Source organism: Balearica regulorum, chromosome 1 (genome assembly GCF_011004875.1).
Source record: "Balearica regulorum gibbericeps isolate bBalReg1 chromosome 1, bBalReg1.pri, whole genome shotgun sequence".
Taxonomy (NCBI): domain Eukaryota; kingdom Metazoa; phylum Chordata; class Aves; order Gruiformes; family Gruidae; genus Balearica; species Balearica regulorum.
Genome location: NC_046184.1, coordinates 87888459 through 87912499, shown reverse-complemented (window position 1 = coordinate 87912499; position 24041 = coordinate 87888459). Strand labels below are relative to the sequence as shown.

The 24041-nt window shown below is 40.2% G+C and overlaps 1 protein-coding gene across 4 annotated transcripts in view; it reads right to left on the bottom strand.

The window, feature by feature from the left end:
- POLQ (DNA polymerase theta) overlaps positions 1–24041 on the bottom strand; it is a 58358-nt gene that overhangs the window by 31409 nt on the left and 2908 nt on the right. For all 4 annotated transcript variants that reach the window (XR_012837487.1, XR_012837489.1, XM_075764766.1 and 1 more), the window contains exons 2-12: positions 23817–23999; positions 22593–22723; positions 21011–21167; positions 13675–13783; positions 10811–11030; positions 8738–8882; positions 8494–8640; positions 7443–7655; positions 4046–4188; positions 2931–3135; positions 1901–2043 (exon numbers count right to left, since the gene is read on the bottom strand). Coding sequence is in view for 2 of the 4 variants with exons in the window: in XM_075764766.1 (XP_075620881.1) it covers positions 1901–2043; positions 2931–3135; positions 4046–4188; positions 7443–7655; positions 8494–8640; positions 8738–8882; positions 10811–11030; positions 13675–13783; positions 21011–21167; positions 22593–22723; positions 23817–23999 (1796 nt within the window). In the remaining 2 variants the exon portion in view is untranslated. The remainder of the gene's footprint in view (positions 1–1900; positions 2044–2930; positions 3136–4045; positions 4189–7442; positions 7656–8493; positions 8641–8737; positions 8883–10810; positions 11031–13674; positions 13784–21010; positions 21168–22592; positions 22724–23816; positions 24000–24041) is intronic.

Sequence of the window (24041 nt, the reverse complement as noted above, 5' to 3'; positions counted from 1 at the left end):
ACAGGTTTTGCCAGGACTCGCTGAAGCTTCCATTTACCTGGAGTAAAAGAAATCTCAGCTTTTATTAACACTAACAAAAAAGGCATCTAGAGCATTCACGCGGTTTTAGACAGAAAACTAATTCTGTTATCCTTCAGTTGGCACAGTCAGTTTCAGTATGAGGAGACAAAATGTCTTCATATCTGTATCGATATACTGCAAGATTAATTATTCTGAAATAACTAATAGTTGGTGGGAGGCATTTAACATAACGCAGAATACCAGATGCCTATGTAGCTGTAAATCATCCATGCCCCTTCATCTGCTAAGAACAAAAGTTATTAAGATAGGGGATTGGGTTTTTTTCCTTTTAAAGAAAACTCTCTTCCCAGCCTACATTTGTTTTAATCAACTTTCCTAAAATATAAGGTCTTGGAATTCAGTCTCATATTTGTATAAGTAAAACATTCAAGCCTAAGAAAATTAAAAAGCATTACAGCAGATAATTTCCCTGTAGCCCATAAGGAACACATGGAGAACAATTCTTTTTTCTTTTTTAAAAAAAAGGCCAAAAAAAGCCACCAAAACTAAACAAACCTTCAGCCTTGAAAATGAACAGACCTACAAGAAAGTGTTTTAGGCTAGCTTCATTGAAGAGAATCTCAAGAACATTTTGTTCAACAGCGTATTTGATTTAAAATAACATTAGACAAGCTGCTGCCACTAAAAAATACAGGGTAAAAAAAAAATATTGCTATCACTGTCTCTGTCCAGAACACAAACAAAATTCATCCTTTTTTTCCTGTTTTGGAGATGCAAACAGGGAAAAAATCACTAATGCATGACACAAAACAGTCCACTTTGCCTAGTAGAAATAGAACAAAATATAATGTGGTCCTCTAAAACAGAGATATGGGGATATAGCAGACACTAGTAGATCAAAAAAAAAAAAAACTATCACTATCAGCCAATAACCAGGTTAATGAACACAGCAAGCAGAGACAGGCACCTTCAATCTCTTACTTGTCCCCTAGCTCAACAACTCCTGTCACCACAAGCATATTCTCCTTGGAGTGAGCTTTTTTTCAGGCAAGATGCCCAAATTCTGCCTTCAATTTATCAGCCTGGTAAAGAGAATACACTTTATACTTAAGAAGGTTAAAGACAACTGTCAAATTTTGGATGCTGATTGCATGATGGGCCTCTGGCAGCCATGAATCCAAAGAAGTTCACTGCAACTCCATCTTGTTTCCTCACTAATCTTCACAGGTTTGTAGCTTCCTCTCCAAAAGGTCTTAAATAGCATTGCCTAGCTTTTTAAGTGTACATGCACATAAGTCTTGAAAAATTTTGGGACACTTCCCCCTCAAAAGATTTATCATGCTCCTTCCTTTAGCCCCGGCAGCATCACCAGGCAAGTAAACTAAATCAGAGATGAATTTCGCTGTTACTGAATTGAAGAAAGGCCCACCCATAGGAAGCAAGCAGTGTAGTTCTCTGAGGCTTTCTGAAGGCAAAATAGATGCTAAAACCCCTCTGAGCCTCCAAGAGTAATCTGAGATGCAGCCTACTGATCCCAAACACACAACAAAACCAATTTGTTTCATCAACTTTAAGTATCTCAGAAAAATTACCATTATCCTACACCCAAAACTTACAAAGTTCTGAAATCTTTCGAAGTCAGGAGTGACAACAATGGGCTTAGATGGACATGCAGCACCTGCCTACACAATTGACACTATGGGAACAGACTAGTTCTGAAGAACATTCAATTTAGAAAATTTTCTTCACGAAGGATGAGCTAAGCAAAGCACAAAACAACCTCTATGTTCATGAAGCCCTCAAGAATTCTGCATTGTGCTTTCTCTCTTTTCTGTCATTTTGGCAGTACAAAATAAAAAACACAGAATGAGGAACCTACCAGATAGACAATATGCAGATCATTCTCTAGAACAAAGCTTTTCATAGCTCGCTGCAGGTCAGCAAAGATTTCCATGGCTTCAGTGGGTGAAAGAGAAGAAGAAAGAGTAGCTGAGCCAAGATGTGTTGGATGATAAACCTTTGCTATTTAAAAAAAAAAAAAAATACACAGAGAAACATTTAAGTGCAAGTTTATATCTCATTTTCAGGTTGCAATGTATTTTATAGATGTCAATTCTACTAACTTTTCCCAACTGCTTTTTCAAGAAGAAATAGTATATTTCTCCATTCTGAAGGCAGGAAAATAGAAACAATAAAAGGTTTAGACTTGCCTAAGTCTAAATTAGCCTTTTTGAGAGGCCAGATGACAAGTTTGGATCCCTCTAACTACCCAGACTAACAGTTGTGGTAGCTATTTGAACAAAACCCACTGGAATCCCATCTGCCATCCTGCCTAGGAGTTATCATGTTGAGTATTTCTTTCTTAGGAACACTAAGTATCTCCTGTCATCTTTTCTAAAAAGAGATAGAAATTAACCTGTAATGGGGATTCTTACTGTTACTGTAAGAGTCTCATCCTTAGCCATTTTAAGAAAATAGCCAAAATCAGGAAAAAGTGCAACCATGTACACCAAGCAGTTTTCTAGAAGAAACTTGCACTCTCTTAGAATGTATTGGTTCTTCTTCAGAAAGACAAAAATCATACTCTACAGTTAACATGCACAAATCCTGCAATAAAAGTATCCCTTTTTTAAAGATATTTGGGGAATTTGTAAATTAGGATGCATCAGTCTTTGAGGTGATGTGCAGAGAGGCCTTCCAAGAACACGTGCATGCAAAAAATGCTAAGGCAGGTATGAAGTCACTCTCCAGAAAGCTAAAGAATTCTTGACACACATGATTCTTTAAAATAAAACCAAAAATGCACAGAAGTTCTCATTGTAAAGTTACATTGAGCATCTATCCAGCTGCAGAAGATTTACTCATTCAAAACTGCTAACAGCAATCACTGGGAAGAACAGCAGCGTTACCTTTCACATCATTGCCGGAGTCCAGAATCTGAATGAATTCATTTTCCACCAACCATGCCACACAAGCTTCGATAGGTCCAGTCTGTGCTTTGTCTTGTGCTTTCTCGTTTTCCCACTTGTTTTCTTTCAAGCTGGATGCAAGAAGTGTGCAAGAAGCGTAGGTCTGCACATCATCTGGAGTGTTGGCCACTCCTCCCACTATGATCTGTTGAAGAAAACTACTTGTTCATATTGCCAGAGAAGCAGTACGATGGAACCTCAGATTGGAGAATCAAAGAGACTGATCCATCGGATATCTAAGTTTTAAAGAACCAGTACAAGAGGGGAACATGAGGCAAAGCAACTGCCAACCTTTAAGTACTTTTCTTGGCAAGAAGTTAGACACCTTAGCTAGAAGTAAGAGAAAGCATGAAAGAATGAATTATAAAATCTTATTTTGATAGTGGACATACACATAATAGCAATTTGAGACTAGCCCTAGGCATTTTGCTTAGCCAACATCGTCAAATACTTTTAAAAGTTTAAAACACAAACTGCAATTTTCTGAAGACGAAAAGGAAACCCTACAGAGGAGGGCATGCAAGAGGGAGCAAATTGGGTACCACACCTGTTTGTTCACCAAAAACGTATTTACAAAATTTCAATCATTTCTGTGCAAAAGAGGTAGATAAATTGAGGGGGGAAATAAGGAACCCTACAAGGTTCTACAAATGTCGTTAAGGCCCAATTCAGCCTACAAAGCCTCTGGGATCAGTAATTTATAAGCATCTCTCAGTTAAGACTGTTAGGTCACACGTGAAGTTTAAGAATTACACTTATTTCTGCCTGCAGTTTGAGTATATCTAAATGCAAAAGCAAAGCTTAGTAACCCTTGTTTGAGTGCTCACATCCTAATCTGCAGCAAGCAGAGACTGAAACATACCAAACAAAATGCTGAATACTGAAGCAAGCTGGCAGACCCAAGTAATTTTCTTCTGAAGCTGCTTGGGTTGACAAGGGAGAAAACAGAACAAAAAGAAAGTGCACAAAAAACATTTGATGGTATCACAAAAGAAACCATTCTACAATTACAAGAGTGCAAGCACAGTTCTAATCCCTCTCCACGTGTCCTGTACCTCAAGTATTGCTCTTTTCATGCTAGAAGCAACACCTTCCCCTTCTCTTCTAAGCAAACAACTGCAAACAGGCTTGAGAGATCCCTGAAGTAGAGCAGTTCCTTTTGATCTTTCTGAGGGCTTGCAAACTAAAATGCTCTCACCTATAGGGAAAGAAAAAAAAATATTAAAAAAATTAACACCCCCCCTCACATTAATGACCTTAGTATTGTATCTTAGCACTGTAATAGCTACATACAGTTCACAAGGATATATTGGAATGGAAAACTGTAGGTATTTTTGAAAAAGCTGAATAAAAATAAAAGAGAAAAAACTTTGCAACCTAGAACAGTGTATATCCATTGCTATATAAAAACTCCACAGATGCATAATACTTAAGAACAAAAAGCAGAGCAAACTTCAAAGTTACATTAGGCTGGTCAGGGTCTTGCCAAATCAGCTAAGGAGCTTCCATAGCCTCTCTGTGCATCTGCTTTGCTGCTAAACCACTCTTGCTTCTTGTTCTGGAATTGACTGGTACTGTAGCATACAGTGGCATCAATTTTTCTTCTGCACTACATTATTAAACTGAAAAGATTTTCAAAAGCAAGATGACGACATAAAAGCTGTACAGCACTTTGATAGTTTAAGTCAATCAGCTTTCACTCCTGAAAAGAAATAACAGAAAATCCAAAGTAATTCAGAAATCCAAAGCTCTTAATCTAAGTAACTGTGCATTCTCTGAACTTTCATATATGTATATATATACACACACGCACACATATATATATGCACACACATATAAAATCTTAAGTATCCTGAATGGTTTCCACTGAAAGTACATCTAAATATACCTTACCTTAAAATTCTCTGTCAGACATTGTTAAATTAATCCCTAACTACTGAAATTCTGTGGGAGACAACAAGGGTCCCTGCGCCATGAAACAAAAACAAAAATAAAGGGCAAATTTCTTTAATGAGATAATAGTACAGACTATCCATTGCAAACGCAGCAGTCACATAAAGGAGATTTTTTTCAATAAAGCCATTACAGAGAAACTAGGTGCCTGGGAGCCCTAGCTAGTTCAAAGCTTTGCCAGTTGGCACAGGATAAATTAATTACGGGTAGGATAAGCTTGCCTTTGACTAAGAAGAGAGCCTTAGATTTGGATTAGCTGTACAGTACATATCACGATATGTTTATGATAACTTGTAAAGATTTAAGTGCACAAAGTACACATTTTGCTAACGGGTATCTTAGTAAGATCCTAGGAATGTTAAGTTATGATATAACCATGGACATCGTAATGCTACAGTAGTTAGCAAATCTAGAGGTAATGAAAACACAACTGCACTTAAATTTAATCAACAGAATGTCACACATGCAGTGTAGGTGAGTAACTGAACACAGCTTAAAGATGATGACATAAATGAATTACAGGATGAAAGACATGCTTAGAGAATGTGTCTCTGGGAATTTTTTTATTTTTTTTTAATCCTGCCAGGTGAAACTTTTGACATCTGTTGACCACGTACTTTTGCCAGAGCTCAGAGTACAGAAGATAAACTGTCTATAAGCATTGTTTTGTGAAAGCAAAGCTTATTTTGATTTTAGCAATAAAGAAAGTTCACTCATTTCATATTTCTGTTCTGATGTGACCTACAATTCCCTCTGAAAACTTTGACTCTTCAGTGTGATAAAACTAACAAAAGATGGGTATCCACTTGGCTCTACATTATCTGACAGTCATTCAAGACTTGAGGGAAACCCTTTCCCAAGATGCCACTAAGAACTTAAAGCCAGTAACTGCAACAGTAAAAACAAACAAACAAACCACCCCACTTTTCTAAGATCTCTTATTGAACATTTCAGATGAGAGGGGAAGTCTAGGTTAGCATTAGACTAGACAAACACCAGAGGACTCTGGCTATCTAGGCATAAAACTCCATTAAAAGCAAAAAAGGCCCTATTATATTTCTAGGTTTTGTTCAGCGATACCTATTTCACCTTGGGAAGGTGACGGTTTTGATGCAAAATAATCCAAATGCAAAAATAATCCAATTTCATTTTCTAAAATGATGGTTTTAAATTTCCATCAAATCAGAAAAAAAAAATCAAAACCTAAGACAATCCAAAACTACAATGTTGGGACGGTAGGAGGAAAAAATCAGTCCAGTAGAATTTATCTTCTGTCTGTCAGCTGAATTTCATATCTACATAAGGCATTTTTCCAGCTGAAGTTGCTACCCTCCAGTCTCCCTACTCTGTGAAAGAGTAGCAGCTGGTAATGTAGCTTTGTGTTCTCATCCAAAAGACTCTGCAGAGTAGAAAAAAAAATGGTACATTCATGAAGCTCATCAGCATAAAATCAACTGCTTACTGTGCAAAACATAGTCACATCAGAACTGTCAAAAAAGGGTACTAATTATTGTAACTTGAAGGGGAAAAAAAAGAAACTTCAAGGAATAGTGTCATTTTACACCTGCCAGCTACACTCAAATGACAAAGTCTGGAAAATTTCAAAATACAGCATGCAGCTGCCCTTTTCTTTAACACATAGGGATAGCTCACAGAGATATAGGTCGCAAAACGCTCTGTTGCTATGCTACTCTGGCAAAAATAGAAAGTTAAATGTAAGAACAGTCTGCTTACATAGGGTTGCAGCAAGCACCAATCAAACCAGCAGTAGGGCAAATCCCACTTCCCGCTTCTGTTGAAATTCTTATTTTCTACTGTGTTTATACTTGTATAAGATTTTTTTTTTTCCAAATATCATCCATGAAGATAAATTTCCATTGCAAATTAAAATAACAGGCAGGATTATTTTGTTGAACATCAATCAGTGCCGCTGTATGCATGAAGACACCATATTATCTATGAACTACTGTTCCTATTTCTCTGTCTGTTGCATTACTACTTTCAAGATCCATAAAGGTTACAGTTAAATGTAGTGGAAGTTTAATAAATCCAAATCAAAACTTCAGACAACAGAGGTAGTTTGTCAAATTATTGCTGTAGACTTTAAATGCATTTCTTACATTTAAGGCCTGTCCAATGAGAGTTTACTGTAAATTTTCTCACTGAAACTGTAAACACTTTAGTAAACTGACCATGGATCACACCATTAAAGCAAAGGGACAGCACAACCTTAGAAGCTAACAAGAATTCAAAGGAGCAAATAGCCTGCTCCTGAAGTAACTGACATGTAAATACCAAAGTAAGTCTCATGCAGTAAAAAGAATCCCCTGGGAATTACAATTTTTACTCCATTAATACCAAACAAATTCATCTTGATTAACTTAATCATACTGAATACCAAAGGAATTCATCATGATTAGTCACTAATTGTGAAGCACTGCCCTGGATTTAATCAGGTTAATACCGTTCTTAGAGAATGTTAATAAAGCCTCTGCTTACCCTCTGTGTCTACTCCTTTCCTGCCAGCCCTTCCAGCCATCTGCTTGTAAGTGAGAATGTCCAGCAGTTTGCCACCAAACATGGGAGTTCGTATAATTACTCGACGTGCAGGCAAATTCACTCCAGATGAGAGCGTGGAGGTTGCTGCTAGGACTCTAATCAAGCCCTGGCGAAAGGCTCCTTCAATGATGTCCCGTTCATCAAAGGTAAGACCTGAGGAGAGATGACTTCTACTGAACCTAGTAGCGGTTAGATTGCATTTAAGAGCTAAGAATCTTACTGTCAAGCAAGGGAAAGAACAACCAAACTTAATGAATATTTGCCATTCAGTGTTACGAACTGGACTCGCAACACTACCTCAGTTAACTTCTTCCAAATCCTAAGTGAAGCAAAATTTCACCGTTCAATTTTTATTATTCAATTGACAGTAACAGTTATGAACTAGCTTTTCTAAGGTGCTTGTACACATTGTAGCAAGATGAACAAGTATTTACTACATATCTACAAGCACTGCAAGTAAATCAATAAAATAAAAAGAAGAAAACTGGATGTAACAAACACAGTACAGAACTAGGACTTAGTCCTTTGCTGTCCTGACCCTGGAATCCTCTTTCATTATTTCCATTCTCGGTTACAGATCTAATATGCATCTTTCTACAGTTCCTTGAGGGCTTCAGACCAATTTTATTCTTGGGAAAGAAATTTACACTCTATAAGCACTTGAAATTATTGTCCCTACATATTCACTGCCATAGCTATTGTTCTCCCAGAATCAGTTCTTTCTCTCAGTGGATCAATAGGTGACATATACTATTACCTACTTAAGTAAGAAATAAAAGATCTAGCCAGAAGCGTTCGCGGCACATGTTCCTTTTATTGTCATTGTTGTACTTCTACTTACTCATCTATTTCAGTATTAAGTTGAAGAAAATTGCTCTGAAATACTACAAATGGCTTCAAAAAACAACTGGTAAATTGCTGGTAACTACAGCAAAAAGAACTCATGTGACTTGACCATTACAGAATTCAAGACCAAGGTAGCCAGGAATACCTGCATGATGAAATGCCACTCCCCATGGCAAAGTACGTTGGAGCACAGAGTCCAGGCCTGAGATAGAACGCTTTAGCTGATCCAGAACCTCATCGATCCCTTCTCTGTCCACAACAACTGGGGAAAGGGATGAGTTTTTTGCAGAACCTTAAGAAAGAAAATATTTTTATAGTTGCTACTAAAATTAATTTGCATTAAAGGCACTGCATATACTACAGTCTTCTATTAACTATTGTTCTCTTACTCTCAGCCTGTTGCAAACTGTAGAATTCCCTGGCAATGATGTCTGCCAGCTTCTCACACCAGTTCTTGGATGGACAGAAAAGCAGGACTGAATGACCTTCACAAACAGTCTCATAACACAGGCTCACAACATGGTCTTCATCTCCCTGAACAGAGACAAAATATTTTCAATGCACCTTAACACTGACTAGGGTTTGTAAACGTTGTCACTCTTCTGTGTCACACTAGGAATCTTCTACTTCAAATCAGAAAGAAGAGCAAACAAAGAAGATGGAATACTGTCATCTTAGTTTCTGTCTTGCTTTAGGAAGTCCAGGCACTAGTATGACCACATTGTTGAGGACAGCCCTAGACCCACCCATGAATAAATCTAAGGTTTTATGTCCTACTTTCATAAATCTGAGTGAAGGCCACACAGTGCACCAAAAAAAAAAAAAAAAAAAAAAAAAAAAAAAAAATCACTGTAACCTCCATGTCATGGCTAACAGTAGTGGAGAAGAACTAGGAAGACCCCCCTGAGTGAAAACATCCCTCCACAGTAACTAAGGAAGAAGACTTACCAACTACGATGTCTGAACTGAAAGCATGAGATGTAGTAGTCTGAGCATTCCCAATACGATGCACCCAGCAAGCACTGCTGACCAAAGACTGGAAGTGTTCAGAGCACAGCAGCAGGCTTTTATGGATACTTATATGGATGTACATGCAAAACCCCACTGTTTACAGCTTGCCTTTTTGGTTGTAACATCCTAAGAGAGTTCCTGCAACTGATTTGTTTTGCTTGGTTAAGCCAGATTCTCTTCCAGCAAGCAGGCCAGAGGAGGAAGAAAAAAAAAAAGGTAGGCATACAGTAGGAAATAAAAAGCACTGAAATGCAAATGAAAACAGGGGAACAATGGCAGGAACTGCATATACACATCAAAAGCTCGGTCAGGATTCAGCCAAATTCAGCAGAAATGGTGATGTCAAGTTTCTTTTCCTGGTCCAGTTTGAGGCACAGAACAGAAGTCTAAAGGTCCAGTGATAGATTTCAAGCCCAAGAGGATCACTTGGTCCTATAAAATAAGCCAACTCCCTTAAACTGTTGAGTCATAAGCCTAGTTTAGTTTTTTCTTACTTAATCTAGTACCTATCCACCAAAGCAACTATTTAAAAAAAAAAGTCCAGAAAAGGAGATGCAACATCACCTTCTCAATATGACCACATAAAAGGAAGCTTCCAGATATTCTTGTCACAAGCATCTCCTTTTGTTTCTATGATTCTTCTTCTTTGCTGTGCCACCATGCTACTGAAAACAGAATGTTTGCTCTCAAGAGCTGGGTGCAAAACATTCCAAAATATTGCTGGCATTCAGCCCATACTGTCCAACTACCACATTAATATTACACAGAGCAGTTGAACGGACTGGGAAAAGAATTCACCCTTCAAAGACTTCACAGAAAAGGAACCTACAAGTAGGAACTGCAAATTTCCCATTTGTTTCTTCCAAATCATTATAGTATGTTACCTTGTTCATATCCTTTTCAAGTGTGCAAAAGGACTAAATACTGAAAACAGATTCAGAAGAATCAGGATGGACATCTGCCTTCTAATCACTGACAAAATTAGATCATTTAGTAGTTTAAAATAAGCAGGTTCAATACCAGATTTTAATGCAAATATATTCTCCCAATGATTAATGCAAATTCCTTGGCCTAACCAGGAAATATTTACCTTCACTTATGAAAGTGAAGTAGATTCCAGGACACAAGATAGGGTGGTGGGTAAGGGGAGAATCAAACTCTTTATACCTCTCAAGTGCTCAGAGACAATATAGCTGCAAAATCAACTTTGTCTTTGAGTCAGATTTAAGAAACTTCAAGAACTTCATGAAAATGACTGTGTTTTGTTTAAATCAGTAGGAGACAAAAAAAAGTCCTTAGTTTGAGCACGCGATCTATAAAATAAACAATGAAGTCAGGAATGTCATCTGTTTAAAAAAAAAACCAAACCTATAAACATACCAGTAGCTGTCTTTTTAACTGTAGCTGTACAAAAGGTATTATCCCAAAGCCACTGCTCAGAGTTTTGTTACCTTCAGTTGAAGCTTGGGCTGGAATTCTCGCACTAAATTCATGGAGGAGTCATAAATGTTGCTGCCGATTTTCATCCACTCCTGGAGGGGCACAGGGCGAAAATCTGTACAGTACAACTCTGCATCTAACCAGGAGGCTAGGAGTCCCAAGTTAGGGAGGGTAGCACTCATGCCTACTATCTGTATCCCACCAAAACAGGGACTGGTCATCTTCGCCTGTCTAGAAACGGTTAAAAGAAAATCAAAGTTAGTAACAACACAGGCTACTGTTCTGGAAAACAGCATTCAGAAAAACTAAATCTACTTCCTTCCGGAATCTAAAATGCACAGCTATTTTTCTCAACTTCTTGAAAAAGAAACAAGCCATACTCTACTCTTAGCAAACACAATGTCAGGTAATACATTGATAACAAGATAATTCAACTTCTTATCAGTTTTAACCTAAACTTCAAGCTTCTTTTGGTAACAGCTGCCATAAACTGACTGCATATTTTGAGAAACTGCAAACAAATAAATAAATCAACTATTTCCTTGCTATTAACAAAAACATGGAAATAAAGGAATGGTTCAGTCTCCATTGCAGTCTTTCTAAGCTTAAATGCCTTAATTAAAACACTTCCATTTGTTTCAATTTCAGGACAAATAATACTAGACTAAGGTCTTCCTAGAGCTGGGAACCAAAGCCCTTAGTTCAGCAAAGAAAAAAGCCGCTTCAGTTCTCAAAACGCTGACCAGCAGCTGCAACTAAATGCAGTGAGAAGTAATGGACTCTTAACAGATCTGAAAACAAAAACCAATACCCAAATGTATATTTTAATTCAGGTTTTTACATCCACACAATGGGGGAGTAGGGGGGAAGGTTTATGGTTCTAAGCCTATGTTTAGAAACTACTCATTTGGATTGCATTGAGCCACAAATTGAGACTTTAAAAAAAATAAACAAGTCTGACAAATCAATGTGAGCTCAGAAACAGCTTGAACCTTCTTAGAAGATGCTGGTAATTCTGGCAAAGACAGAGGAAACAAGACTATCCAGAAGCTAGAGTAAAAAAGGCCAGTCACTGACAAGACAGACATAAGGAAGATGTGGAGAGGCAGACTCTCATATCCAAGCTCTTCAAGCATTTGCTAGTACAGCTCCATCTAGGTTGCAGATTTTTACCCCCTACAGCAACTTTTGATCTTCAAGGATTAAAAAGGTTCCAGCTCCACCACACACTCTTTGACTGGGGAGGAGAAAAATCTGCTGCAGAATTTTGGCTAGATCTGCAAAAGCCTCGCAGAGAAGCAAGGGCACCCACGCTGGCAATGGCCGTCAGAGAACATTCTCTTGTTGCGAAGACATAACCTTATACTTCAGTGGTTCGTCCGGCTAACCACTTAAAAAGCTCTCAAAAGCGCTGGTCATTCTGACAGTTGGTCAGGTCGGACAGTTTTTAAAGCATTTGGATAATGGTGGTCCTATTAAATAACAGGAAAAAAAGCACCACAGATTTGGGAGGATATTTGAGAGAAAGTGTGGTCTTCAACTCCAGGAATCTCAAGTGGATTCCAAAACAAAAACAGCAGCCACCTCCTTCATGTCAGTAAGTGGTACAGGCAACCACTGCCAATTTGACCATGACAAAGAGATAGAGGATCTGGGCCCTACTGCCTATACAGTGAAGGCTGAAGTATTGTGTCTTCCCAGGAACATTTCTTGATGCATCTGTTCCTTTTTCCCTGACAAATATTTTCTCCTTCCTGCTTCTTCAATGCAAGGGAGGAAAGCAGAAAGTGGACCTGCACCTGTGCTGCAGCTACATGATAAGCCAAGGTAAAAGGAGCGGTAAAGCTACTCAAGCTGCTCGAAGTGTACTGGCTTCCAGGACTTATGGGGAGAATATGAGAAAAAGTCAAAGGTGGTTAGACCCAGGACACTGCTGTATCCTGGAAATTAGGATGGGAAATACTGGCTAACATGTCTGGTGGAAAGCCAATGTAGAAATGGCAGTTCTCCCAGAACTAAATAGGTAATCTGTGCTTAGCCCAGCATTGGTACAACTCACAAGACATGAAACAGTAAAGAAAACAGGCAAAATCTGGATTTTGGTGCTGAGGGAACAGTTGATTTTGACTCACCTTTCAGCACCACCAGTAAAGATTAAGAAGATTGATACACCTTTTCCTCCATTTGCCTTTGTCTGCGTTAGGGTGTTATGGAGCAGCTGGACAGTTTGGTGCTGGGGATCTAGATACTGGATTCTTAAAAGCCTCTAAAGCTCTTTGGTAACATTTAATCTGTCCCCCAGTGTCCAATCAGTCGTGCTAAAGGCAAGAAACCATGCAACCACTAGGCTACTGCATGTTACAAGCAAAACCACAAATCACCCTGAGCACTGTTAACTAAGACTACTGGCACATCCTCTTAAGTCTTCTGATCAATTCACCATTGACAAGTTAACAGCATGCACACTCTTCCACAATACACAAACGTTTCAGTAGGATAAAAACCCCACTCCATGAAACATTGAAAAATTAAGCAGGGCAAGTTCACTAGCAAAAACATTAAAAGGAATCCAAAGTTTAAAAAAAAAAAATTAAATAGGCTAAAAAAGTAAATGAAAGCTTCAGCCTTATTTCTTTTCCTGAGAGAATGAGTCCCATGGTAGCACACAAATTGAAAACCATGAGGAAAAGAGGTTTTGACTACCATGGCAGGCCCTTGAGAGGTGGTACAAGGAGACCTTAATAACTGAAATAGTCTAGGTCATCACTCTCATAAAAACCCCAGAGCTAACCCAAATTTCCAGTCACCCAGAGAACAAAATATTTAAAGTCATCCATAATTTTTCATTAAAAGACAAACATCCTGGACTACCCACCGTTTTGCAACCTTCTCTGTAACATATCTGACTTTGGTCAGAAGGAGTTCCAGCAAATATCCTCGGTGAAAGTCTCCCAGCATGTGCAACTCATCCACAACCACCACTCCTGATAAAGAGAAGCACTCAGATTATATCTGATGAAACTCCAAACTAAGAACAGATAGCCTCGATTGTTTCACGTTCCACATGATGATCTGAAATTTATATTCACAAATCCAACTGTGCTTACCAACACCACTATGGCTTCCTTCTGTCACTGATTCTTCCAAGAGAGACAGATCATGACCTATCTCATGACATTTCACACCCCCCACAAGCTCACACACACAGACAATCAGCTTTTAAAAAAATCAGAATAAATAGGTTGAGTTGTCAGTCTGGCCACCACACAAAACAGTACTGCAGCACCTATATTGTAACCTTTCTGCAAGTAAAAACCACCAGGCTTCAGAGTATCTAGAAAGGAACATTCCAGCATCCAAATGAGCTAGTTAAAAGCTTTGTTGACGTCACTGTCTTAGTTAAAGACATTACTCCTTACTAATACAGTAATGTCAGGAAAAAAACTAGAACAGATGTAATTACACTGGCATAGCCTGCTTCCTAATATATCTTTCCTCACTAACCAAACCTGAATGAGCTCTACTATTTAGCTTTGGTTTTCTAATGAAAAAATCCTTACATGAGTGTTCTGTTGTCATCCTACCTCCTGCAAATGACTTTTTAATCTATTAGCCACCTCCATCAAATTTCTAAGATGTATAGAAATACTGAAAAGAATAATGTCTAAAAAGCTTTCTGAATATCGTAGAATCATAGAACGGTTTGGGTTGAAGGGACCTTAAAGCCCACCTAGTTCCAACCCCCCTGCCATGGGCAGGGACACCCTCCACGAGACCACCTTGCCCAAACCCCCATCAAACCTGGTCTTAAACACTTCCAGGTGTTTGAAGTACAAATTCCCCCACTTCTCAAGCCTGTCAAGGTCCCTCTGGATGACATCCCTTCCCTCCAGCATGTCGACTGCACCACACAGCTTGGTGTCAGCAAACTTGTTGAGAGTGTATTCCAGCTCACTGTCCATGTTGCCAAAGACATTAAACAGCACAAGTCCCAATACCAACCCCTGAGGAACACCACTCGTCACTGGTCTCCACTTGGACATCGAGTCGTTGACAGCAACTCTTTGAGTGCGACCATCCAGCCAATTCCTTATCCACCGAGCGGTCCATCCGTTGAATCCATGTCTCTTCAATTTAGAGACAAGGATGTCATGTGGGACAGTGTCAAATGCTTTGCAGAACTCCAGGCAGATGACATCTGTCACTCTTCCCTTGTCCACCAACGCTGTAAACCCACCACAGAAAGCCACCAAATTTGTCAGGCACAATTTGCCCTTAGTGAAGCCAAGTTAGCTGTCACCAATCACCTCCTTATTTTCCACATGCCTTAGCACAGTCTCCAGGAGGGTCTGCTCCCATGATCTTGCTGGGCACAGAGGTGAGACTGACTGCCCTGTAGTTCCCTGGGTCTTCCTTTTCCTTTTTAAAAATGGAGGTTATGTTTCCCCTTTTCCAGTCGGTGGCAACTTCACTGGACTGCCACAATTTCTCAAATATGATGGATAGTGGCTTAGCAACTTCATCCACCAGTTCCCTCAGGACCTGTGGATGCATCTCATCAGGTCCCATGGACTCGTGCACCTTCAGGTTCGTTATATGTTCTCAAACCTGATCTTCTCCTACAGTGGGTGGTTCTTCATTCTCCCAGTCCCTGCCTTTGCCTTCTGTGACTTGGCCAGTGTGGCTACAGCACTTGCAACTGAGGCAAAAAAGTTGTTCAGTACCTCAGCCTTCTCCATATCCTGGGTAATCAGGTCTCTCCCTTCCTTCCAGAGAGGGCTCATATTTTCTCTAGTCTTCCTTTTATTGCTGAAGTACCTACAGAAGCTTTTCTTGTTGTCCTTAACAGCCCTGGCCAGATTTAATTCTATCGGGGCTTTGGCTTTCCTAACCTGATCCCTGGCTGCTTGGACAGTTTCTCTGTATGCCTCCCAGGCTACCTGCCCTTGCTTCCACTCTCTGTAGGCTTCCTTTTTGTGTTTGAGTTTGTCCAGGAGCTCCTTGTTCATCCATGCTGGATGAATGCCTCCTGGCATTTTTGCCTGACTTCCTCTTTGTTGGGATGCATCACTCCTGAGCTTGGAAGAGGTGATCCTTGAATACTAACCAGCTGTCTTGTGCCCCTCTTCCCTTGAGGGCTTTGTGCTATGTGTCTTGGTTTAGCCCCAGCTGCCAGCCAAGCACCACATGGCCACTTGTTCACCTCTCCTTGCTCCCGGTGGGATGGGGAAGAGAATCAGAAGAAAAAGGTAAAACTTGTGGGCTGGGATAAAGACAGTTTACTAGGACAGCAAAGGAAGAGGAAAACAACAACAACACCACTTAGAATATACAAAGCAGGTGATACACAATGCAATTTGCTCACCCAGCCAGCCCCCCTTATATGCCGAAGGTCATATGGTATGGAATACCCCTTTGGCTAGTTTGAGTCAGCTGTCCTGGCTGTCCCCCCTCCCAACTTCTTGTAAAAATTAACTCTACCCTAGCCAAAAAAACAAGGACACCACAGTACTCTGTCAAGCAGATCCCTGAAGAGACCAGAGTCTGCTCTCCTGAAGGCCAGGGTACTGAGCTTGTTGTGCGCCCTCCTTACTGCCCTAAGGATCTTGAACTCCACCATTTCATGATCACTGCAGCCAAGGCTGCCCTTGAACTTCACGTTTCCCACCAGCCCCTCCTTGTTGGTGAGAACAAGGTCCAGAACGGCACCTCTCCTCATTGGCTCCTCTATCACTTGGAAAAGGAAGTTATCGTTGACACATTCCAGGAACCTCCTGCTCCTGGATTGCTTGTGCCACGTTGTGTTGTCCCTCCAACAGATACCAAGGTGGTTGAAGTACCTCGTGAGGACCAGGGCTTGTGAACATGAGGGTGCTCCTGTCTGTCTGTAGAGGGCCTCATCTGCTCAGTCTTCCTGGTCAGGTGGCCTGTAGCAGACTCCCACTATAGTGTCACCTGTCCCTGCACTCTCTTTAATCTTGACCCATAAGCTCTTAGTCAGCTCCTCATCCATCCCCAGGTGGAGCTCCGTGCACTCCAGTTGGTCATTGACATAGAGGACAACACCCCTCCTCATCTCCCCTGCCTGTCCATCCTGAAGAGCCTGTATCCTTCCATTCCAACACTCCTGTCATAGGAGCCATCCTACCACATCTCCGTGATGCCAATGACATCATAGCCCTGCAGGCTTGTGCACATCTCCAGCTCCACTTGTTTATTCCCCATGCTACGTGCGTTTGCATAGAGGCATTTCAGTTGGGCCTCCAATGAAGCTGATTTACTGGTTGGAATTCCTTTGTGCTGCACTTCAGGTGCTCTCCTACTGACCTGTGATTCTTCTCCAGGCTCTGGGCATCTATTGCTGGCACTGGCGTCAAACTGGTAGGAGTGGGATGGATTGAGGTTCCCTTCCCTCAGCAACTTTAGTTTAAAGGCCTCTTCACCAGCTTGGCAAGCCTACGACCAAAGATGCTCTTCCCCTTCTCTGACAGATGGAACCCAGCAGCCCCCAGTAGACCAAGTTTCAGCAGCTGGAGATCAGATTAGGGTCTCCCCTGAGGAGAAAACATAGAGCCACTACAACTCAGCCACCCAGTGCACCTCCTGCACGCATCCCAACAACAACCAGCAGTACATACTCTCTGGCCAGGTGACAGCGTCACAGAGACACGGAAGAGGCTGAAGGAGGGTTAAAAAAAAAAAAAAAAAAAGCAGAGCATAGAGGACACCAGGCTTCATTAGCTCTGCTGCTGTGGATTTTTTTTTCCTCTTTGGAACTGCTACGTAGTATCTTCCTGGTAGAGCTATAATAGCAGGAGTTTAAAAGTAACGTGACCTTATATTATCTATTTCAATGCTATTTTTCCTTCTCATTTTTTTCTCTTCTTCCTACACATGCTCCTTCTCTCTCCGTCTGTTTTCTCCCCCCTTCTCTTTCAAGCCACTTAAGTTAGAAGAGTGCTGCACTGCTTCATCAGCCTCTTTTACAAACTCCCACCCATCCAGCTTCTCTGCCTTCTTGTACTTCCTCCATTCTGTGCTCGTGTGTAAAAAACAGTAATTCGCTGGTCACCAAAGACATTTATTCAGCTACCAGAAAAAGCTTCCTTGTACAACAGTCTGTCTGAATTCTTCCAGCAGCTGAGACAGGACAGTATAATCAGGTATCTACCAAAGTAAAAGTCATACAAGTTACCTTTCCAGTCTTTGTGCCAAGCAGCAGCACATTTTGCTTCCTGAAATGAAGCATAGAACACTAGTGGTACCTACAGGCTAAAGCACAGGGAATGCCACTATTTGTTGTATGGGCCACTTGTTCTACACCTTCTGCTGCTACTCAGCTATAATAAATATTCATCAAACCCACACTAAACCTGTGTACTGTATTACCCTGGCAGTCTGCAAGCTGGTGAGACTCGACTGTCACACATGCACAGTGCTCTCTATTCAGGCAGTACTCAGAACATACCCACCGAGATAACACAGCAGGAGCCATCAGGCACCAGTACAGTTCACAAAGCTGTCCTCATCTTAAAATGGAATTGCAGCCAGGGAGGACTACAGGTCCCAGCACGCAATGGCATTTTCTACTCAACAACAAGCTCAGGAGTGCAAGTGGGGCCAGAATTTCACCCTACTGCATTGCTACTGAAAATGAGGCTAGCCTCAGTCTCCTCTTTCTGTCTGCAAATTAGGTGTGTCCCTAGAAGACTGCTGAAAAAAACTTACTAAAAAGTACCTGACAGCTATCAAACATGTTTACTGTAGAATAACTAGGCTGCTTTAAGTCCACATCCTGTTTAAAACTAAAAAGTTCTGAATGACAGGCAGGAAGATTTGATTATTTTTTTAAATACAATTAAACTAGTAATTTTTTAATTTCAGGTTTAAATTAAGAAAAGAAACAACTTAAGTGTCACATTACACAGCACATTACAAATCCATTCCCAGCTGACACGTTAAGAAGGTGGCAGATTCTTCTCTAATCTGCTTTCCTAAAAACTTCTTTAACATCAGTGTCAAGAGACTGAGCAACGGGAGGAATACCATCTCCTGCGTACCTGGATGTTCAAAACTGACACACGTTACATAATAATTAGCAACACAAAATTGCTTTTAACTGCTTCATACAGCAAAGAGAGCTCTGCAGGCAGAGGATTTGAGTTTTTCCTCAACAATTTCCAAAGGCAACGTGAGCTATCAGCAGGGGGTTGACATCAACAAAAGGAACAGCTCAGGCTTGAGATGGAATCCAGCCAGAATTGCAGTCATCTCCCAATAACTCATCTCTAAAGATAAAGCACCCTCATTACAAACTGATCTAAATTTAGAATTAATTGGAAGACGAGGTACAATCTTGCTGTTTCAGACAAGCTTGCTTTAAACTAGCATTTTCAGCTCATGCCCGTATTTTGCAGCTTTTATGAAAATTTATCTCCAAATAGAAAATTTGTCAATTTCTTCCTTTAAAGATGACTTTTAAACTCAAATTTAATTTAAAAATTAATTTCAAATAAGCATATAAAAAAGAAAATTTACCTCTATTTCAGTTATACGGTCATATTGAGGCACAAGGCAAACGGAGGGTTGCAGCAGAGATGTTTTCAAATGGTGAAAGAAAAACATCATGCTTTAAGAAGGCGTCAGTGTTAAGGATGCACATTCACACTTAAATCTTGTAATCACTTGGCTGGTTATACTTATATGACTCTTCTCGGGTACATTCATCTTAGATGACACAACAAAATGTATGGATAGAATAGAGGTACCAACCAACGGGATTTGGCATATCTCTAGCTTCTGAAAGATGGTATTATTAAACAATACATTTTAATATACTAAGTATGCTTCTGAGGCACCCAATCCAACATAAATAAGGACATTATGACCTCACTCTCTGCCTTATGCTGGTAGTACAGCTTGTACAGTGTGGTGACCTAGGATCAAACTAATCCAATTTAAAACAAACAAAAAACCGTAAAGTAAGTAGCCATATATTGAAATAACTGGATGATCGCCAGTTCTCTTGCAAGGGAAGGGATGAAGATACACATTCCTGAATTGGGCTGGACTGCAGGAGCCTCAATTCAAATGAGCTTAAAATGCTGCACAGCCATGGTCATCCACTCATCTTCCAGTCCACTGGCTGGTGGTGATCCAGCTCCTATGATCCACGTGTGAACGTGTTATCCCACGATCTCACACACTGAAAAAAAACTGCAAGGTTCTATCTGCCTTATTTTCTCCTGTGTTTAAAAAACTCTTCTGGTATACAATGCTGCAGAATATGATGACACCAGATGCACATGGGAACAGCAGTTCCACAGATGGAGGTCTCAGAGCAGTTTGATACTCATCTAGTGTTCGTTTTTATATTCTTAAAATAACAATGAGCTATGTTACAGGCCATAGTGAAGATGGGAGGGAGTACTATATAAAACATAACTGGGTATAGCTTTACTGAGCAGGGAAACAAAGAGAAGAACAAACTTCCAACTGGACTAAGAAAACACATCTCTCCAAGTGCGCATTGGAAACATAGGGCTTCTTCAGGTTTTAGATCTCCTCCCAACACTAAATGAATACTACCATTATCTAGTGGCCATCAGGGCCACGGCAAGCCAGAAGTCTACATTACAAGGACAGAGGGCTTTTGAGCAAACTACAAGAGAGAAATGAATGTCACAGCCCTCCTAGTCACCGTGCCTACCCAGAGGAGCTCTATGTATTCATTCCACTTATCTGGACCTAAGTAAGCACCAAACACAATTCTGCCTCTTCCTTGAGCTAAGCGAAGATAAACCATGACTGCCACAATCGCTGTCCAAAACAAACAAACAAACATACATTCTTGACTCAAACATATCCCAGACCTTTAATTCAATTTCATTAATTAGAAGACATTTTCAAGCTATGGGAATCACTGCTTATTACAGCTAATCACTGTCCATGGATTGTCATCCATGTTAGACAAAGTAAAATCTGCAGTTTCTACCTACTCACCCCAGCCGCTAAGTTACATAGAATAGTCCTGACTGCCTTCCTAAAGCCAAATCAGAGGCATTCTGGAGGAAGAAAAATTGCTCAGTTTTCCTATATGGCATGTCTGTCACATACAGAACTGAGCAAATACAAAGTAGTCCATGATTTCACATGTACTCAGAGTATGTAATAAACTTCATCCGCGCAACGGTCAAGCCTTAGTATTTTACCCAGCGAATCCATTTTGTTTTCTTCTATTAGTCTATTGATTAGACCATTGGCTTTCTCAATGGTGCAGACAGCAACATCCAGGGCAGAGAAACGTCCAGCAGGAGACATGCTTCCCATGTAGCCTTCCACTCTCACATCTACCTCCTGAAACAGGGCCTGTTTGTCAAGGATACAGAACGTCATGCCAAGGTTACAGCTCTGAATTCTGACCAACGCCTGCTGAAATCACATAAAAGCCTGCATTCGACAACCACAATTTCTAGTACTTATAACACCAACTAATCTGATTAAAGCCATAGCTCAGCCAGTTACTGCTACTTTTTTTTTTTTTATTGTCATTTTTTATTTCCAAAGCAGAAGCCACACAGTACACATTGCAGGATAAAGTGTACGTAACTGAGTAAGAGATGGGGACCACTGGTTTGTATAAAAACATTTACTATTAAGAAGATCAGAGAACACACAGTGCAACAGTTTATAATACCAGTGGGTTATGTATCAGGAAGCCTTGCTCCTGAGAAATCTGAGGCAAAAGCCAAATGTGGGACCCGAAATACAAAGATGCCACATCTCCCGGCTGAAAATGAAGAAACAATGACTTCTTTTCTTCCACAGCTTATTACTGCAGTGCCAAAGCTCTGGCCCATTACGCACTACATTAACAAAAGGTACAATTGTTTGAACCAGATGGGAAGGATACCATATAATTTCAAGTATGTGCAGCTACGGCCACATCTTAGGTCAGGAGTAGTAGACCACAGCATCGGTAATCCTCCAGCTTTACAAGATTAAAGCAAAAGCATATCTCCATTATCAATCACTACAAGGTAGCTTTTGCACTCAGTTGTAACATTTCCTAGCAATTTGCAAGGTTAAGATACCATCTCAGTTCATTATATTTTCTGACATTTAAGACATTTTGTGTGTTGGTAAAAATGCCCACTGGTTTTGTGTTTTTAGTAATTGTTGTTACTTCAACATATCAGCTAATGGAAACAATATTTGATCTGAAAGTCTTTCAGGAAAAAAAATGTTTTTGTTTTAAAAAGAATGTTTCCACTGTAATTTTGTTTTTAAATAGCTGGGGCGGGGAAGCCATGACATAACCACACTCTGTCAGAACATATCTTTAGTAAAGTCAAAGTGAAATCAGAGACACAAAATTCTCGTGGAAGTCCTCAAGAAAAGCTAAAATATCCTTTTATCCTTTCAGATAATGTTGACACCTTCCCTTTGCAGTTTTTCAGACACACTCTCTAATTAGAAAATTCCTTTAAAGTGTGTATATTATAAAATCTGTGAATAAATGCAAGTAACAATGCTTTAAAAGTCAAAGCTGAAATAAAATGTTTTAATCAACTCCTTAACATTTTTCCAAATTTCCCTTTTTGGCTAAAACTTTCATTCTTTTATCTCCAACTTAGAATGAGAGCAAATATTAAATTATCTACAAATCCTTTTTGAAACAACTGTGCAAATATTTTCTTTCTTCCTCAAATCCATGCAAAGACTTCTAACTGTTTAAAAAATGTGATCCAACAACTATAACACACAAATTTACCCTCCTTGAATGCTACTTACCTGCAGATAACATTTTTTCTCCTTGGCCACAGAGACAAAGGGAAGGATGAGAAGAGCTTTCTTACGAGTCTCCAGGACTCGCTTCAAAATAAGCAATTCTGCAACAAGAGTCTTCCCAGCACTGGTAGGAGCTGGGTGGGGGGAGGGGAGAAAAATTGAGGGTTTTTAATTAATTTTTAAAGTTAAAAAAAGAAATACAAGGAACAAGTATCACAAAGCTAGCATAGAAAGCAGTTCCTGGAGAACTTGGGGCAAGACTCTTCAACTGATTCCCCTCTCCTGCAGCTACAACCACATTTGCAGTTAACCCCATAAAGGGTCAAGAAGACTGAAAAGTTTTTCTCTTCTAGCCTCTTCCATCATGCTACCAAGGCTTGTGTTCTCACCTCTGCTCCAGAAGTAACAGCAGCTCAGAGATGAGCAAGGGGAAAAAATCCCAACCAACCAAAAAACCCACTACAGTCTCTTGGTTGGACAGGAGATCTGAGCCACCACCTTACTGACCTAGCCCGTAACTATATTAACCCCTCCTGGTTGGCTAGCATCGCTGTTTGCCATCTATCAGCCACAAAAAACTGTGGAGGAGGTGCCACCTATCAGTGGACAGCCAGTACCCAGCAATCAGGCCCAAAGTCTTCTGGAATCAAGTAAATAAAACTCAAATCCAAGACTAAGAAAATCACCCACCCCTCTTCTAAGTTCTTCATCTTCCCAGTGCTGCTCTGGGATCTTCTTCCCATGGAGAACAGACACCCAGGATATCATTCCCCACAGATTTCTAGTCCACCAGTCCTACTTCTCCTTCTGTACACCCTCCCATACACTAGGTAAAGAGAAACAATAAAGGGATTTAAAAAAATTAGACAGTAAATAACATTCTCAAAAGTATTTCTATCTAACATTGCTGTTATCATTCAGTTCCTGGTTGACATAGTCTGTAATAAAACAGAGAGAGTCTTCATTAACAGACTCCTAATTATCCGTTTCTAAAGGAACATTAACAGAGAAAATGGCGAAAAAAGTCTCTCCTCACATCTGGAAAGGAGTCCATCAAGCCAGGTCTGAGGTACAACAATGGAACAGATCCTTAACAGGGTCTCTTCAGAAAGAAAGAGGATCTTGACCTTTTTATCTGCCAGATCAGATCCCTTCAGCACCAATATGATCTTGTAAGTGGCACTAGGAAAGTTAGGGAGGAACTGGTTTTGTTAGGTGTTTGCATACCTGAGTAAACTAGGTTCTTCCCTTCCAGAACTTGTCCAAGCATTAGGCATTCTGCTTGCCATTCAAACATCTGTACTACTCCCAGACTGTGGTATTTCTCCAGAACTGCTTTGGGAAGACCCCAGCTTGCAAGGAGCAACTTGTCTGCTGGGTCTTCAGGAACATTTACCTGCTGATGTTGCCCTTTGGGAGGAAAAAATAAAAGAATAAAAAAAAGTCAAGTAT